Source organism: Lissotriton vulgaris, chromosome 1_1, assembly GCF_964263255.1.
Source record: "Lissotriton vulgaris chromosome 1_1, aLisVul1.2, whole genome shotgun sequence".
In the NCBI taxonomy this organism is placed as follows: domain Eukaryota; kingdom Metazoa; phylum Chordata; class Amphibia; order Caudata; family Salamandridae; genus Lissotriton; species Lissotriton vulgaris.
Genome location: NC_141685.1, coordinates 2,090,738,858 through 2,090,758,580, shown reverse-complemented (window position 1 = coordinate 2,090,758,580; position 19,723 = coordinate 2,090,738,858). Strand labels below are relative to the sequence as shown.

Sequence of the window (19,723 nt, the reverse complement as noted above, 5' to 3'; positions counted from 1 at the left end):
GTGTTTGATTTTTCTGACGTAAATTGGGGTCCATTGTCGCTCAGAATGGAGCAGGGAATGCCTTCTCGGAGGAAGGTGGCTGTAAGGAACTTCAGTACCGTCTCAGTGTCCATTTCCTCATGGATGTCTATTTCTGGCCACTTGGAATACCTGTCTATGAGAACGACTACGTATTTCGGAACTCCCTGTGCATCTAGCACGGGACCAAGAATGTCTATTGACAACTCTTCCCATGGATATGATGGATTGTCGAACTTCCCCAGTGAAGGGCGCATCAATGTTTGCGATTTGTCCGCCCTTTGGCACTGCTCAGATTCTCAAGTATGTCCCACGATCAGGCTATCCATTGCCGTCCACCAGTACATCTGCTTAGCTCTTAGCTATGTTTTTACATTGCCCAGGTGCCCTTCATGCAGAACGGCAAGTAAGTGCGGTACCAGTGACACGGGAGGAACTACTTTAACACCTCTGAATAGGAAGGTCCCTTAGTCTCTCATGGAAAATTCGTCCTGCACCTCGAAGAACTTCCTGTGCTCAGCTTTCATGTGTCACTTTTCCGGCCATCCTTGCAGTATGAAGCGCTTGACTTCCTTGATGTCGGAATCATCCTCATAGCCCTTCTTCCTTTCTTGTCCGCTTATTACTTTTTCACGATCTTCCATGATCGCGACGCTGACTTCATCCTCATCAATGTACTGCGGGGCCTCCTCCATGGCTGAAGCTCCTCTTAGATAGTCAGCTACTTTGTTCCTGGCCCCTGGGCTGTACTCCACATATTACCTGTAGTCCAGCAATTTCAGAGTCATTTTGGCAATGCATTGGGTAGCATTCGCGTGTCCACTGGACGTGAGTACTTTGACCAGCGGTTTATGGTCTATCTTGAGCTTAAATCTCGTGCCCCATAGGAATTGGCGGAACTTTCCCATGGCCCATACGGCAGCTATCATATCTTTTTCTATCACGCTGAACTTCTGCTCCGTGGGTGATAGTGACCTGGACGCGAAACTGATGGTAGCCATCTCTCTGTTCTTCCTCTCCTGCATAAGGACTGCCCCCAGTCCTTTTTCGCTTGCATCTGGAGTTAGTATAGATTTCCCTTGCTGATCGAATCCCTGTAGAGGGACCGCCTGGCTGATGTCCTCCTTCATCCTCTGAAACGCTACTTGTGCCTCTTCCGTCCACCTGAAGGATGTTTTTTCTCATAGGAGTTGCCGCAGGTGATGCGTCTTGGTGGCGAAATGCTGCACGAATTTACTATAATGCTCAGCCATCCCGAAGAATGATCTTACTTCTTCCTTGCTCTTCGGAGAAGATGCCTCGCATATTGCTTTGAAGTTGGCGTGTTTGGGCGTGATGCCGTGATCACTGATCTCGTAGCCCAAGTAGGTAACTGACGACATTCCGAATTGGCACTTCTCCCAATCTGCTGTGAGCCCATTTCTTTCCAAGACCTGTAACACTACCGCCAGCTTTTTGTCATGGTCTGCTTGATCCTTGCCCATCAGCAAGATGTCATCCTGGAAGTACTGTGCTCCATCTACATCCTTGAACAGTTTGCACATAAGTTTCTGCCGCCGACGTCAGGCCGAAATGTCATCCGGTGGAACTGGTAGCATCCAAAGGGAGGTATGAAGGATGTTAGCTTGCAGCTCGTGTGATGCAGGGCTATCTGATGGTAGGCCGAGGTAAGCTCAATGGTGGAAAACCATCTTATCCCCTTCGTTTTTGCTAGCATTTGTCTGTGGTAATGGGAACTTCTCAACTATTATGTTCTTGTTCAATTCCCTCAGGTCCACGCACAAGCAGACCTTCACCGCCACTACCAGCGGGGCCATCCACTCCGAACTGTTTATCGGCTCGATTATGCCATTGTCTTCCAGCCTCTGCAGTTCCTGTTGCACCGCCTCCCTCATTGCCAGCGGTACGTTTCTCACCTTGTGGGGCACCGGTTTGGCAACGTCTTTGAGATCAATCATGTGCGTAAATTCTGTTAATTTTCTAACTCTGCCTCCGAACACTGTGCGGAATTCTTCCTTCATTCTGGTGACGTCTGGCTGTTGTTCCGGGCTGGTCATTAGAACTGGTGTGGTGCCACCTAGGTTCAGCTGTATGCCCAAGTCGCACTGGTCTACACATCCTAGAACTGAAGGGCCTTTTTCAGCCACATATAGCTTGCATTCCGCACTGCGATCCTTAAGTTCGAATTTAAGGACTTGGTATCCAACCATTGGGATGGGCTCTCCCGTGAATGTGACCCATCGAATGTCTGGAGGTTCCAGGTGTGATTCTAGGCAATGTTTGAAGCTTTGTTTCACACAAGTATGTTGTATTAAGGTATACGGAGATCCTGAGTCTGCCACCATCTTGATCGGTACTCCTCCCACGACTAGGTCGCATCGCGGTTACTTGGAGTGGTTGCAGTCAATGCCCAGTATTTGTTCTTTGATGCACAACACGTTGTCCTCCTCTTCTTCTTCTTCTTCACCTTCCGCTCCTAACTCCTGTGCTACGTACTTGACGGCCGGCCTCTTCAGCTTGCAGCGACATACTTTTTCAAAGTGCTCCACAATTCTAGAGAACATGCATTTAGCGTGGAAGGCCGGGAAGCATTTGTTGTATGCCGCATGGGATAGACTGCCACACCTGTAGCACGCATTTGTGTTCTCCTTAGTGGATTTCTTCGCCTGTGCCAGTCGGGCTGTCCACTTTTTTTTACATTTTTACAGTTTGCGTCTTCCCATCCACCGCTGTTGTTTTGCCCCTCTCTGGTGGTTCTGCTTTGGTTACTATATTGACCATGGGCCTCGTAGCTGTTTCTCTCTTTGCCACGTCTGTGCACCTGTTGGATAGTTCTGCCTTCTTTACCATGGCTATGACTTCCTTCAGGGTGGCATCCCCATTTACCCACAGTTTGTCTTGGATCGCTGTGTTTGTGGTGTGCATGACTATTTGGTCTTTGATGAATTCGTCGTGCAAGGTGCCGAACTTACACGTGATCACTAATTTCTTTAATGCTGCTACGTATTCGTCTATGGGCTCTCCCACTGCTTGCTTCCTCTTTTGGAAATTTTACCTGTCTATGGATGTGCACACTGCCAGTCTATAGTGGTTGTTTAGGTCCTCTATCTCGTGTTGAAACACGTCATCTTCTGCTGCCTGTCGCGGTGTGGGGACTAGATTCTGGAAAACCCTGATGCCTTCCGGGCCTAAGTTATGGAGTAATATTCTCTTCCTCCTCTTGCTGGGAAATGCCTCCCCACTCTCGTCCTCTGGGGCTTTCAGATAGTTCATAAAGTATTACCTCAAATCCTCCCATTTCATCAAGGGATCACCTGGTTTGGGTAGGAATGGGACTGGTGTCGTGAGCGAGGACGCCTGAGCACACATTTCCGCGTGCCTCTCTGGTATTACTTCTTCCCCGCTGGGACTGCCCGGTGCACTTAGGCTGTGCTGATGTGCTTGGTCTTGCTGGGGCTCAGAATTGCCCCTCTCACTGTGCAGCGCGTGCTCCACCAGGGCATCTAGCAGACAGGCTGAGTGCTTCGAGCATGGTGTTGTTGTGCCTGACAAGAGGCTCACTCTCTCTGCTTCTCCCTCTCCTTGTGGGGTAGTACTCACTACAGACAGATTCCCTTTCTCTACAGGGATTCGATCAGCAAGGGAAATCTATACTAACTACAGATGCAAGCGAAAAAGGACTGGGGGCAGTCCTTATGAAGGAGAGGAAGAACGGAGAGATGGCTACTATCAGTTTCACGTCGAGGTCACTATCACCCACGGAGCAAAAGTTCAGCGTGATAGAAAAGAGATGCTAGCTGTCGTATGGGCTATTGGGAAGTTCCGCCAATTCCTATGGGGTATGAGATTTAAGCTCAAGACAGACAATAAACCACTGGTCGAAGTAGTCACGTCCAGTGGACACGCGAATGCTACCCCACGCATTGCCAAAATGACTCTGAAATTGCCATACTACAGGTATGATGTTGAGCACATCCCGGGGGCCAGGAACAAAGTAGCCGACCATCTAAGCCGAGCTTCAGTCATGGAGTAGGCCCTCAGTACTCTGAGGAGGATGAAGTCAGCGTCGAGTTCATTGAAGGTCATGAAAAAAGTAATAAGCGGACAAGAATGGAAGAAGGCCTATGAGGATGATTCCGACATCAAGGAAGTCAAGCGCTTCATACTGCAAGGATGACCAGAAAAGAGACACATGAAAGCTGAGCACAGAAAGTTCTTCGAGGTGCAGGACGAATTATCCATAGGAAACCAAGGGACCTTCCTATTCAGAGGTGATAAATTAGTTCCTCCTGTGTCACTGGTACCGCACTTACTTGCCGTTCTGCATGAAGGGCACCTGGGCATTGTGAAAATAAAGCTGAGAGCTAAGCAGATGTACTGGTGTCCGGCAATGGATAGCCTGATCGAGAGACATGTTCGAGAAGGTGAGCAGTATCAAAGGGCGGACAAATCGCAAACATTGATACCCCCTTCGCTGGGGAAGTTCGACAACCCATGAAATCCATGGGAAGAGTTGTCGATAGACATTCTTGGTCCCATGCTGGATGCACAGGGACTTCCAAAATACGTAGTGGTTCTCATAGACAGATATTTCAAGTGGCCAAAAATAGACATCCATGAGGAAATGGACACTGAGACGGTACTGAAGTTCCCTACAGCCATCTTCCTCCGAGAAGGCATTCCCTGCTCCATTCTGAACGGCAATGGACCCCAATTTACGTCAGAAAAATGGAACAACTACATGGAGCGAAATGGCATCAAGATTAAGCACACATCTGTTTACCACCTGGCGGGCAATAGCCTAGCAGAAATGTTTAACCGAGTCGTCATGGGTTCCATACAATCTGCCATAGCAGCGGGAAAACGCTGGTAAAAGGAAGTGAGGAGTACGTTGCGGGCCTACAGAATCACCCCTACCTGCATCGGATACAGTCCCTTTCAAATCCTGAGGGGACGCAACCCTTTCACAAAGGACAATCTGGCGTGGAAGTAACGTTCCATCACGAGCAAATGTTCCCCTGCGGTAGTCCACCACAACTTGGAGAGAGCACAAAGAAAATATACAGAACACTTCAACAAAAGGCGTAATGTGAAAGAGACTAGTCAAACTAGCCCAGTTGATAAGGAAAGGAGACAGCAAGTTCAGTGAGCTCTTGCAAGTAAAGGAAGTATATAACAGAGCTGCATTGCTTAGTGACGAAAAATCTGGCCGCAAGATCAAATGTCCAAGTGCAACAAGATACTACAGTGGACCAGAGAAGAAGACTCGCTGGCTAAGAACAATCAGGTTCAACCTAATGACACCGTCCTGTCGGGGAAAGGCGAGAAGGATTCGGGAGTAGTGGAAAGAGGAATAGAGTTGGAAGGTGAGGATGATCCAGTCGCCGTAGAACATCCGGGAAACTCTGGCGAAACTCCTGGGAGAGAAAGTCCCAGGAGAGCTGGAAGAAGGGGAGCACGAATGCCCGGGGAAAGCACCGAGAGTCCCACCTCTACCTGGGTAAGACGTACACGCGCTGGGAGAACTGTGGTAAGGCCTGCCAAATACAGAGACTATGAGTTGGGAGAGGTGAATTACCTAGCCAGCAGATAGACCTTGAGGTGTTCCTTTCAATTGTTTGGATAATCTAAAAAAAAGGGAGATATGTAGTGTTGCGCTCTAGTCATCAAGTGGCTGCGTGATGACGGAGAGCGTATCTGCCATTTTGGGTATTGAGCACCGAGTCCGAGAGCGGAGCGTATGTGTTCCCGGCGCTCTCCTGTAAATATAACATAAAGTTAATTCCCACCTGCAACTCGTGCATAGAGCATCCTTTGGGGGATATTTAGGATCATTACAAGTATTAACTTTAATTTATATTTACAGGAGAGCACCGGGAACACTCCCACTCCACTCTCGGACTCGGCGCTCAATACACAAAATGGCAGTTACGTTCTACATCATCACGCAGCCGCGTAATGACTAGAGCGCAACACTACACACTGCTATGAGGCGTGCGTGGTGGTTCTCACTTCATAATGATAAGTCACTTCAGTGACTGCAGACAAACCTTTAAACGGAGGGGAGTAGAGGTTGTTTATTGCTGCGGCTAGCCCGTCTGCAACCTTTGCGCCTATTGGGTTTCCACTACGTTTGGAATGAATACTGCAAAGACGATGAAGACATCTGACAGTAAGTGCCTGTGAAGGATGTGCTTCTAAAAGACGTGAGGCAGCGACAGCAGTTCCTGAGTCCTTGGGGAGGTGATGCTTCCGTTCTGCTGCATGCAGGAGAAGTGTTGCGTCGAATCCGAACTGTAGGGGGAAGCAATCGGTCGAAATCCAATACGGTTCTGGTATGAGAGTGATATGTCGGAAAGCCTGTCGCGCAGGTGCAATGCATGGAAATCTGGATGTGCTGGAGATCAATGTCCCAAACAGTCTCTGCATCAATTTCTTCAACTATGGTCCCATGATGCGTCGATCTTGTCGGCTGCACAGCAGGGCCTGCTTTGGAATAAGCACGGTGCTCTCTTACTTTGGAGAAACGGTGCGCTGAACTCAGTCTGTGGCAGTGTGTTTGGGTGCAGGCACGCTCTGCGCCGATTTCTTCAGCTGCATGATGGCAACAGGCGCTGGAAGGGCATTACGTCAATTTTGATGGTTACAAGCAGATCTTTGCAGGAGGAAAAAGTTCCAAGATCCCAGAACTGGAATTGGAACCACTTAGCAGGTCGGAGTCCCAGCAGTGGAGTTTAGGGATGCTGAAGGTGAAATCCTTGCTGGCCCTTAGACTTCTTAACTGGCAGCAAGCGCAACCAGGCCCTTGGAAGCATTTCAGAAGCATGATACAAAGCAAAGTTCAGTCTTTTTCCTCTGCAAACCAAAAGACACAACTACAAGCCAACCCAGCAAAGCAGCATACAGCAAAAGGGTAGTACTCCTCCTGTCAGCTCTTCAGCTCTTCTTCTTGGCGAGTCCCCAGTCCACAAGTGGTCCAAAAGTCTGGGGTGTTAGGTCCAATACTTATACCCCTTTTGACCTTTGAATTAGGCATACTTCAAAGGATGGTCTTTGTAGTGCACAAGCTCTGCCTTGTCATGTCTTTGCTCCAGCAACACTCCAGGGGGTTGGAGACAGCATTGTATTCAGGTGTCAGTGACAACTCCTCCCACCACTCTAGCTCAGGAAGGCCCATCAGCCTGGTGATGGGCCATCATGATATGCAGGGCACACCTCGCTTTGTGTGACTGTCCAGAGTAAATGCACAAACAACCGAGTTGTCAGTCTAAACCAGACGTTAATTTCACAGGCAGGGAAGGGCCCAAGAGGTAAAGCTAGAAAATGCCCCCTTTCTAAAGGTTTTTGGAAAACAATGGTTCCTTTGTGGCCAGAAAATAGTCTAAAAAGGGACACAAGGGTTGAGTCAGAGTTAGGAACAATGGGGCAGATTTATGTTAACTGGCGCATCCCCAGGGATGCGCCAGTTAACATGCGCCACAGTGCGCCACAGCTCCGCCAGCCATGGTGCGCCGCATTTATAATGCGGCGCACCATGGTGCAAAAACGGCACAGATGCGTGACGCATCTGTGCCGGAAATGTGGCGCATTGCTGGAGTTGCGTCGCAAGCGCGACGCAGCTCCAGCAAGGCTCGGGGTGCCCCATTTTAACAATGCTGCGTCAAGACCTACGGCTGCTTCAAGCAGGCGCAGGCTTTTGACGCAGCATTGGCTTAAAAGTGACTGAGTGAAATCTCATAGATTTCACTCAGCCACTTTTGCGAGGCGCACTTGCCCCGGAACGCCCACCCTGCGCCGGAACGCCCACAGCTGGCGCAGGGCTTTACAGCGTGACGCATCTGCCTAGATGCGTCATGTTGTAAATCGTTCGTAGGGATGCGCCACGTTTACGCCGCCTTGCGTGACGCAACAGCGGCGTAAACGTGGCGCAAGGGCCTCATAAATCTGCCCCAATAAGTCTAAAGTTTAGATAGGCAAGTAATGCCAAGGGGAGCAATGAATAGTGTGACGAAGGACACGTACCAATCAAAATAACATTTGTTATTTATTTTTCGATAATATGCAAAAAAAACAGTCCAGGTGCTCACATAAAAAAGTGACAACAAGCGTGATGTGATAAGTGGGGGTGACCTTACAATATATGCATCGCATTGACAACATATAAACAAACTCCTTATGAATAGATTATACAAAATGTATGGAGTTCTTGTTGTAGGGTGTCAACGGCATTTTGTTCTCAGTGATTTGGGATCATCTTTAGGACATAGCATATGTGAGCAGGCTGAGTCTATATAAGATATTACGTGTGTTAAGATGAAGTCCCTGGATTATTTGTCTATAATATCGCATTGTTAAAAATGTGGAATAGTGCTCCCAGTGAAACAAAATAATAGTCATAAATCCTCATGTTACTGGACACTCTGTTGATTAGTGCCATTCATGGCTTGCCTAACATTTCCTCAGTCAGACAAAGTTATGTCAGAAAGGTGCGTCGAGGAGAGTGTGCCCAAAATTGCATGTATAATGTGATAGGTGAGGTATAGATGCAAAGGTAAATTTGGTTTAAAAATGAATTAAGGAGACAGGGAAAGGCGCGAGTGAAAAGAAGAATAGGACGTGTAAAATTAAGGAGAGCAAGGAACTTTCTCTGAGCCGTGCAATACCAGAGAAAATGTAGAGAATTCATTGAGATGACCCCAATTAAGGCATTCAGGCTGTAACTGGTGGAAGAGCGTTAAGTGTCTTCCGCTGGGACTGGCGTCTGCTAGCGTGAAGTATAAACCCCGCTGACTAAGGAAAAGGGTAAAAAAAACACTAATTAGGGCTAATGAGTAGAAGTAAAAGCACTTACAAGAGAGTAACCAGCGCGGGTGTGGTGTACAAGTCTAGATGACAGTGCAAGGAAGAAGTGCCCAAATTAGCTCCACTGGGTCAACTTCTATAAGGATAAATTACATAATGTAGACTGCAGCTGAATTAAGAAGATAGTGAGCTGTGCCAGTAGTGACAAATTGCAAACTTACAAGAGTGGCTGGGCGCGTGATTCAATGAGCTGCAACATTGTCTGGGGGGTGGGGGGGTAGGAGGATTCCTTCCGAGTAAAATTTCCTATGTGAGATAAATGACCATTAGGCAAGGAAAGAGGCTTCACGTTGGGAGAGAGCAGAATCCAGCGAGAATTACACTTACTTGTACTTCGGACCGCAAGAGTCAGTCCATATACAAAGAGCGGGGCGCTTCTAACCAAGGGAGTGAAGAGAGCTGGGGCAGCGAGCCAGGTGCTTTAAACAAGCCACCAGTGCGTACTTGCATATTATCGAAAATAAATAACAAATGTTATTTTGAGTGGAACGTGTCCCTGGCCACACTATTCTTTGCTCCCCTTGGCATTTCTTGCCTATCTAAACTTTAGGTGTATTATTCCTAACTCTGACGCAACCCTTGCGTCCCTTACTGGACCATTTTCTGGCCACATAGGAACCATTGTTTTCAAAAACATTACTTCACCCAAAGTTCTAACATTGGGGTACCCTTGTTTTTTCGTACTACACTTTCTAAAAGTGGCATTTTCAAACACACAATTTAACCCCTTAAGTGCGGGGAACGTTCAGCGGTCGTCGCGTGCACTACCTCGCTAGTGCTGCGCACGTTCGCTGAACGTTCCATTCCCGTTAGCGCAATCGAACGTCCGCACTGGGGCGGAATTTTCGGCGCGCTTAACGGGTTAAAAACCACCTTTCCTAAAAGATGTGTTTTTCAATTGTGAGATCTGGGAGCACAAACTCCAAATCTCTATCTTTTCTCAATTTAAATTTACACTTGTAAGATGTTACAAGGCCACTCCAATAATAACCTATAGGAGAACTAGTTCTTGCAATAGTGAAAAACATAATTTACAGTATTTTACTATACAGTATTTCGCTATCAGGACATGTAAAACACACTGGTACATGTCTTATCTTTCACTTGCTCTGCACCCTGCTCATGGGGCTACCTTAGGCCTACCTTAGGGGAGTCTTACATGTAGTAAAAGAGAATGTTTGGGCCTGGCAGGTGGGTGCACTTGCCAGGTTGACATGGCAGTTTGAAACTGCACTGGCAGACACTGCAATGGCAGGACGCAGTCAGGTTAATACTGGTTCACTTGGCTACTTATTAGTGTGGCACGACCAGTGTGCAGACCCACTAGTAGCATTTGATTTACAGGCCCTGAGCACACACAGTGCAATTTACTAGAGACTTACAAGTAAATCAAATATGGCAATCATGAAGAACCAATCAGAATTACAATTTACACATGGAGCACTTGCACTTCAGCACTGATCCGCAAGTGGTAAAGTGCTCAGAGTGCGTAAAGCAGCAAAAACGTAGTCCAGCATAACAACAAAAATACAGGAGGTAGAGGCAAAAAGATAGGGGGAAGCACATCAAGGATGCCAGTCTAATAAGTACAAGCTATTAAGTGTATATGACTAAAAAGAAATGTTAGCATAAATGGATTAAAAACATTGCTGAATTTTTGGAGTGTCGGTTTGCTAAAAAGAACAGTCTACTTGACAAATTCAGCAGAAAGTATATTGGTATAGAACTAAAGCACAACAAAGCAGGCATGACACAAAGGCATGATTTTCTACTGAAGCACATGTGAACTCAAGCGCATTTTGCTTAAACATATTAGAAATAAGTAACTAGGATTGACTCTAGTAAACATTCTGCTCCATTTCTTACCTTCATGTCATCTGTGAGCTGGATAGTTTCCTTTCTGTACCTAATCTCTATGGATTTCATGCAGTTCTGTTTTGGGGCCATTGTACAAGCGCCGCTGTGGAGGATGACTTCAAGTTCCTTCTCTTTGTCACTGAACAATATATAGGAGCAGTTTCCAATCAGCTTAAAGTCGAGGCCATCAAATGTTACAATGTGCCTTGTTGAACTGCCCATGCACATACCTGAAAAGAGTAAAAAAACATATTTAAATGTAAAAGAAAAAAACTATAAATATGTTTGCTTAAAAATACCAGGATGTGTAATAGTAACAAGATGCTGGAACCACTACTAATGAGTGGCAGAAGTAAAAAAGTGGAAAGCAACATAAAACAAGCACTGGCATAGCAATATGTCTCACCTTTGGAACCTTAAAAGAATTCAGAATTAAGCTATGTTGTAGAGCAGTGTGGCTACTGGGCAGCATGTTAAAAAGCTATTATAAAAAAGTGTTATAAGCATGTTTATTATCTTATATATAACCAAGAAGTCATTGTCAACTAAACAGCACAGTACCAGTGCCTTCCGGCATCCTCCAAACCACCCGGCAGGCGCATCCGCCTTCCGGCACGCATTAGCCTTGTGGATCACCACATCTACTCTCCTCTTGGCTCCCCATCTCCTGCGCCACCCGGCACCTGAGCCTTGCCCTCCTCCAGACACTTGACTTTCTTATTACATTTACATTCCTTGGGCATAGACGTGTTCACCCACGGATCAGCGCACCCGCCTCACGACTTCCACAGACTACGGGACAGTACACGCCCGCAGCTTCTACCCCCGCATCCCCATTCTTCATGATGTACGCACATTGTGCAGGGCTTCTACGAGGAGCACCGCCTACTCCTTTTCTTTCGATTCCACTGCACATCCCCCGGCCGGGTTGGAATTATCACCCCCGGCCGGGTTGGAATTATCACCGGCTCTATGGGGCCTGCTCTCCTTATCCCTACAAACGCCACACAGCCCTGAAGAGTCACAGGACCACTCCTAGTGACGAAACAAGTGTCGGCCGGTTGTTTGTTTCAAGTCAGTCGTTGCTTCATTAAATAACTTTTTAACTTTATACTGGTGTCGACCACTGCAATTGTCATTCGAACAAGACTTCCACATTATTGGTATACCCCCGCTACATGTGCCCGGGACTGTGCTCATTTCCCAGTGTGGGTCCTTCCACTCACACACCTCCAGGGGTTATTAGGTAATTCCCCCGACCTGGCAGCACCATACCTACTCAGGTTCTCATAAAAGACCACCCATACTAGTCTGAGCGCCACACTTCCTGACTGTGCTAAAAACCCAACCCCTAGCCTTCACCTATTTATGGATGCACCTACTGATTTGTGCTGTTTTTAGCACCTAATTCTTAATAGTGCTGCTTTTGGGCGCCAACAGAGCTAATCCCAGAAACCAGACTGGAGGATGTCATGAATACAAGTTGATGCTGAAAAAAGGTGTTTGCAGGGCTAGAACGTTTGCTGCCCGTGGTCCACGAAGGGGACCCTCATAAGAGGGTGGCTGCCTTAGAGCCACATGAGGGCACACAAGACAGTCTAGTGGTAGGACCCCCCCTTGAGGGGTCAGGGCGCAGCAGCACTTCCGGTAGTGGGTGGGCGGGATGAGGTATAAGGACCTCTCTTCACCCACATGGATGCCTCTTTTCTGCTGCCCTTGATGCCGTTTTGGGGGGGTTGGGAGGTTGCTCGACCGGCGGCATCGGCTGGTGAGGAGTTGCACCGGCTGCCAGGAGGCCAGGCGGTGACTGTTCTCGTCTGGAGGTGGGGTGGCGCAGCTGGGTGGATGGCCACGAGAAGGCTTTCCCCTCTCCTGCATTTTTGACTGGCTATGTCAGTAGGTTTGTTGCTCTTTCCGTGGACATTTGTTTGGCAGAACAGATTTGAATTCTGAGGAGAGATGGGGGACCAACGCTTCCTTGCAGAGGCATGTTTGCAGGTTCACGATGCCCACAATGTTTGTCAATGTCGTGTACGTGGTATATGCCTCTCTGGGTTAAGCTGTTGTGGGCGGGAATGGAAGGACACTTGCTCCTCGTTTAATCTGTGCCAATGAATGCACTCGTGTTGCGGTCCTCTGAGGCAGAGATGTTCCACTGCTATCTTAGTTTTCATCTTGGGTAGCGGGCCACCGGAACTTCTCTCCTCTGGTACGGCACTGCCATAATTGGACAGGTGGGAGAAGGTCTGGGAGCAGCCCTTGTGCTGCCATTTCTGGACATCTGGGGGAGGCAGCGGTTGCGCCCTCAGAGTGGACTGGACGGCGAGGGTTTGGGAGCAGTGTGAGCACAAGAGGGCCTTCTCTCCTATTTGAAGGGAGGACACATACATTTCATTGTTCTGCCTTTGGTTTGAATGTTGATCGGCACAGTATGTGATGTGGTGTCAATGTCATCTTGCTACCAAGCTCTGTATGGGTTCAGTGGTGTGCTTTTCATGGATGTGCAGGGTGCTATTGTTGAGCGTTGTCGGCTGGGTTCTCTGTGCAACACGGCAAGATGTGATTGCCTGTCCGGTCCTAGTAGGTGATGCGAGGAATTTTTAGTCTGCTTGGGTCCGTTGATAGGAGTTGTTTTGGAGAAGTAACTTTAAAAAAAGGGGTTCTTTGACATCATTTATTGTACAGCAGATATTGGGGCTCATAGTTGTTTAAAACAGTTTATCTTTTGTAGGAGCTTGGTGTCTGTGATTTGGGGCTGTGTTCTTATAATAGGAACAAATCTGCAGGGATGGAGTTGCTGTTGCATGGCCCCGGCCATTGTGCTCATCTTCAGCTGGCGCCGGTTGATCCATTCTGTCGCTGGGTTTTCGGGTCGGAATTGGGTGCACATCGACAGGTCACATGACCTCTAGCAATTTGCTTGGCTTTGATTTGACTTTGGCATTGTCCGGGCCCACCTTGTTGTGCTGTTGTGGTATCACCATGCTCATGGGCAGCAGGAGGTTGGTCTGGGATCTTCAGGGGTGCCAGGGCAGGCCTCGTGGGATGAACTCGCGACAGAAACCTCTCAAGCCATTCCAATCGAGATGGGCTGCCTTCTGTCCCCACTCTTATTTGCCCAAACAATAGTGCCTCTGGCTGACTCACACCAGTTGATGCTATTGTGGAGGGCTTTCAAATGATAAATTGGCTGGAAGACCACATGTTTATATATGTAGATGACATGCTTCTCTTTTTGTGGGATCTCCATACAACTGGAACTGGAAGACATATTACTGAGGTTAAGGGAACCTGCACAAGTTTTATGGGTGGGAGATTTTAATGTTCACTCCTGTGATTATAGGATGTATGACGTTACATCGCAAACATTTACAACGCACACCGTTACAACGCAATTTTTACAATGCAGATTCATTTACAACGAATGCCTTTAAAACGCATGACATTACATAGCAGATGCTATTACAAGGCATGCCTTTACAACGTAAGTATAGGTAAGTATATTATTTCATAAAAAATGTAATTAATTAAAATGTAATTAATTTAATCAATTAAATTATTTAAAAATAATTAATTTGTACATATATATATATATTTTAAAAAATAGTTTAGGTGTTTAAAAATAAAAATCTAACTCCAGGGGAGTGTAATAGTAGGGTAAGTGCTGGATAGTGTAGGGTAAAAAATTACTTTAAGTTTATTTTTAAAATAACTATTATTAATGAAGAACTATTATTATTAAATAATAAAATTATTAAATTTTTTTAAAAATAAATTTAAATTATTTATTTAAAAACTGAACCCTAAAAATACCCCAGTTCCCCAAAACCCTGAAAATACCCCTGTACCCCAAAACCCAAAACCAACCCTGAACCCTAAAAATACCCCTGTACCCCAAAACCCAAACCCAGGCCTGAACACTAAAAATACCCCTGTACCCCAAAACCCAAACTCAGCCCTGAACCCTAAAAATACCCCTGTACCCCAAAACCCAAACCTAGCCCTGAACCCTAAAAATACCCCTGTACCCCAAAACCCAAACAATATATATAAAATTACTTTAAATAATTTATTTAATTTATATTTAATATTTTTGTAATAAAAAAAGGTTAAATAAAATGATATACTTACCGATACTTACATTGTAATGGCATGCGTTGTAATAGCTTCTGATATGTAATGTCATTCGTTGTAAAGGATCCTGCGTTGTAATGGTGTGCGTTGAAACAGTATGCGTTGTAAAAGTTGCGTTGTAACGGTTGCATACCGTGATTATAGCTTCGAGAAAGTATGTGGCGTGGTGGACCTTATGGGCATCCCGATTTTCAATTTTTCCCACTGTCCCTACGGTAATGGGCTTATTCAAATACTGGCAGTCAGGAATCTGGAGATTGTGAACACACAATCTTCCCCTACGGACACCCTTCGTAAAACCTTCCGACGGTCCAAACAGGAAACTACCATCGACTTTATTCTGGTATCAAATCCTTATAATGAAACCTGCTCCATTGCTGATACCCATATTACTCCCTTTAGCGAGTATGCCATTTTAACTTGCGAGTTTCTATCTGTACTGGGAGAGGGGCCCATCGAACAGGTTGCTTTTCCACCACTCTTAGCCAGAAGGAATGGTTACCAGCTGAAGTGGGCTCAGATTTAAAGTTCTAAACTCCTCCCTGTATTGGTGAGCAAATCTCTTGCCAGTATTGAAATCTGCCTGGATTCGAATATCTCCCCCCGGGAAATAAGGTTTGGGTTTACTAAAATCTTAGAAAATATAAATAGTGCATTAACATGCTTCAAATCTAAAAAATCAAATGGCTGGTTCGACACCACGTTCTCAAAACTAAGAAAGGCCCTGGCAATAGCCCTTAAGACTCAACACAGAGACACCATAATAATTGCATCTCTCCGTAGGGAGTTCAAAAAGACAAGAAAGCTCAGGGAAAGGTCTCTAAGTGAGGAGATGTGGGTTAGATTAAAGGAGACCTCACAATCTGGCAATACCAAAGAGTTTTGGAATATATGTTTATGTTTATGTTTATGTTTAACCAATTTGTAAAGCGCACTTTGACCAAGGTTTCATGGCGCTGTTGAGACTGTACTGAGTAGCCTGATCTGAAATGGTAGCAGTGGGAGAGAATTACTCATGTGCCTGTGTAAACAGACATGTCTTAAGCTGCTTTCTGAATTGGAGCAGATGGGGACAGGACCGGATCTCCAATGGGAGTGAGTTCCAAAGTTGTGGCGCCAGGTAGCCAAAACGGCTTCCACCATGCCGTTTGCGTTTAAACTTTGTGCTGACCAGCAAGTTTTGATGTTTAGAGCAGAGGTCACGGGAAGGGATATATCTCACAATTAAGCTGTTAATGAACATAGGACTGTGACAGTTTAGGGACTTGTATGTGAGACAGGCGGTTTTGAAGGTGGCACGTTGGAGAAGTGGGAGCCAGTGAAGCTTTTTTATCAGAGGTCTGGCCGATTGCCACTTAGGATGTTGATATATCAAACGTGCCGCCTGGTTCTGCACAAGCTGGAGTCTCTTGATCTGAAAAGAGGGAAGGCCTAGATAGATTGAATTTGCATAATCTAAATGCGACAGGACTAGGCCAATCACAGCTTGTATCAGTGCTGCCTGGGTGAGCAGGTGATGTATCTTCTGGATTTTACGTAGTTGGAAGAAACATTTAGAAACAACTGCTCACACCTGGGTGTTAAGGGACAGGTCTCCATCAATAATCACTCCTAAACTTTTTACAGAGGAGGAGGGTTTAGGAAAGGGCCCCAGTTCGGCCGGCCAATAGTGAGGGCCCCAAGAGATACGACTGTCTCCTATTAGCAGTACCTCCGTCTTTCCAGGGTTTAGCTTCAAATGGTTATGATCCATCCAATGACGGATGAACACCATAGTGTCCTGAAAGTTGGTTATAGATTCGATAGAATTATCTATTGTAAAGGAGAGCTGCAGATCATCTGCATAATTGAATGTTTTTACTTTCCTCTGTTTTAAGGCTTTGATCAAGGGGAGTAGATAGATGTTGAACAGGTGTGGGGACAGGGAAGAGCCCTGGGGGACCCCACATGTGGTGCTTAACTCAGAAGCTGTGAAGCTAGCCAGGCGAACTGCCTGTGAGCGATCTTCCAGAAAAGAGGTAACCCATCTCAAGGCCCTGCCCTGCAGGCCTGCCCGTCCGACACGGTCCACCAAGATCTTGTGGTCCACCGTGTCGAACGCGGCTGACAGATCTAAGAGGACTAAGGCCTGGGGGGTTCCAATGTCAGCCTCCCTTCGAATCTCATCCAACACTGCCAAGATAACCATCTCAGTCGAATGGCCTGGATGGAAGCCTGCTTGGTGGGGGTCCAAGTGTCCAGACTCTTCTATGAAGGTGAACATGGATTTAGCGACATGTGCCTCCAAGACCTTGGCTAGAAATTGGAGCAAGGAGATGGGGCGATAATTGGACGGGTCAGCTGAACCGCTACCAACCTTTTTAATCAGAGGGACCACTGTAGCGTCCTTGAATGATTTAGGGACGCAGCCTTGGGTGAGTGATAAGTTTAATAAGGAGAGAGCAGGTTGGGGGATGGTGGAGAAGACTTCCCTCAATATATAAGGGGGACAGCAGTCTCTGGGAGAACCCGATTTAACCTTAGACATCAAGGAGATAAGAGATTCGTGATCGATCGTTGGAAAACTATCCAGGGTACGATTGTTCGTGAAGGAATCAGATAGAATCGCGGCTGATGAAGAGCAAACAATACTGGCTTTGATTGTAATGATCTTTTCTATAAAAAATGTATTTAATTTATCACATAATTCCTGTGTAGGGGTAGGTTTAGATGTCACTCTATCAGGGTTGGATAATTCATCCACTATTGAGAAGATCTCTCTTGATTTATTTGTGGACGTTAGGATCTTGGAGGAGAAGTAATCTCTCTTGGCTGATTTAATTGCTATGTTATATTTTGCCTGCTCTGATTTATAAAGGAGTTTGTCTCCAGGGTCATAGCGAGCTCTCCATCTCCTTTCCTTTTGGCCGAGTAATAGTTTCATCTCCTTTAATTCGGGGGAGAACCATTTATGGGCATCTGCCTTCCGGTTTATTTTGATTTTTTTGAGAGGGGCAAACTGATCACTTGCTGTTTTTAACCAGCCGGAGATCTGAGTGTCCAATAGGTCCACGTTCTGGTCCGGATTGGGTATCGATCCGGCCAGAAAGTTATTAAATTCAGATAGATCAATGGACTTCCAAGATCTAGCCGACCCACCCTCGACCAGGGGGGATTTAGTCCTGATAGTCAGAGTGAGGTGAAATGTAACTAGACAGTGATCGGACCATATACACGGGGCTACCTGTAATGCGGAGATGATCGGAGTTGTTGTCCATACATGGTCCAGTATATGGCCTTTATTGTGAGTAGGTGTGGAAATATGTTGTTTAAGGTTAAAGTTAGATAGAAGATTGGTGAATTCAAGTGAATGGGGGCCGCCAGCTTGGTCGCCATACCAATAATTGAAATCGCCGATAAGCAGAATATTGGCATATTTGGTTGCTAAGTTAGCTATCTGTTCACTCAAGGTGATGGGGAAAAGAGGCATGATCTGAGGGGGTCTATAAACGACCACGCAGATCAAGGATGTGTGATCTGAATCAAGTTTGATCACTAAATTATCTGCAGCGGCTAGGTTGAGGGAGTCGAGCGATGTGAATTGGTGTTGGCGGCGAATAATAGCATATAATAGAATAGAATATAGAATATAATTAATGCCCCTCACTTTAAGACGCAAATAGATCCCTCTTAAGAATCTCGTGTAGGCGAAGAGGATTGGGTGGCACATTATTCAAATATTTTCTCCCTCACTGAGTCTTTGGCCTCCCTCTACAATTCACCAGCCCCCTCTACTCAGGAAAAAATAGTGTTCTCCCTCCCAGAAGTAAAGTGTGTCTTAGACGCATGCAGAGTGGGAAAAACGCCTGGTCCAGATGGAGCTCCCATAGAATTCATTAAGGAGGATTAGGAACCCCGGGCTGACAATTGTTTTCAATAAGATGATGCGCGTTATAGTCCCCATTCACAAAAAGAGAGACAAGGGGACTCCGAAAAACTATATACCAATATCTTTGATAGACACTACAGCCAAGTTAATGGGTCGCCTCCTACTGTCTAGATGGGAAGCATGGGCCCGAGTTAGGAATCGTTTAATGCAGACCCAATACAGATTCCAACAAGGGAAGGGCACTGTTGACCAGTGCCTGAACCTCTCCCTTATACTAGACAAATATGCCAGAGCCAAGGGTGGGAAGATATATCTTGCCTTTATGCACTTGCCTTTATGGACGCAGCCTTTGACTGAGTGTCCCACCCAAAGCTCTGGAATATTATGGCGGAGATGGGAGTAGAGCAGCCCCCAATTGATTTCATCCGAAAGCTGTATACTCATGCCTCTGCAACTGTTTGGTTTAGGAGGATTGATCTCGCCCCTTTAACATCTTAAGAGGGGTAAGGCAAGCCGGCATCCTCGCACCGGTTCTTTTTTCAATTTATACAAACGGTGTTGAGGAAGCGCTGATGAATGAAAATTTGGAGGTCCCCATCTTTTACTCCCAATGCATTCCTATGTTGGCTTACGCTGATGTTGTCGTACTGCTCTCCAGAATGGGTTGGGCCTCCAACGCCTTATCACAGCGTATGCGACCTTCATGAACACCCTAGACGTGAAATTCAATCAGGCCAAGTCCTTTATATTAATCGCTGGGGCAGGGAAAAAAACAAAAAACCCTTACTTCTTCATGGGCTCTTCAAAAATTGAGGTGGTGAACACGTTCCCCCACCTGGGAGTTCTGTCCGACAATAATCTTTCTTGGACACATTTGGTGGTTGGCAGGGGTTTGGTCATGGAAAGGAGTTTGGCGGCACTAAAATCATTTTATGGGAGGCTAGGCTCCCGACCTCTTGACCCTTTAAAAAAGCTCTATCACGC

General features: G+C 46.3%; 1 protein-coding gene across 1 annotated transcript in view; it reads right to left on the bottom strand.

The window, feature by feature from the left end:
- The window catches only part of VWF (von Willebrand factor), a 1,126,314-nt gene that overhangs the window by 423,885 nt on the left and 682,706 nt on the right, over positions 1-19,723 (bottom strand). The window contains exon 35 of the mRNA XM_086921215.1: positions 10,747-10,967. Coding sequence (XP_086777341.1) covers positions 10,747-10,967 — 221 coding nt within the window. The remainder of the gene's footprint in view (positions 1-10,746; positions 10,968-19,723) is intronic.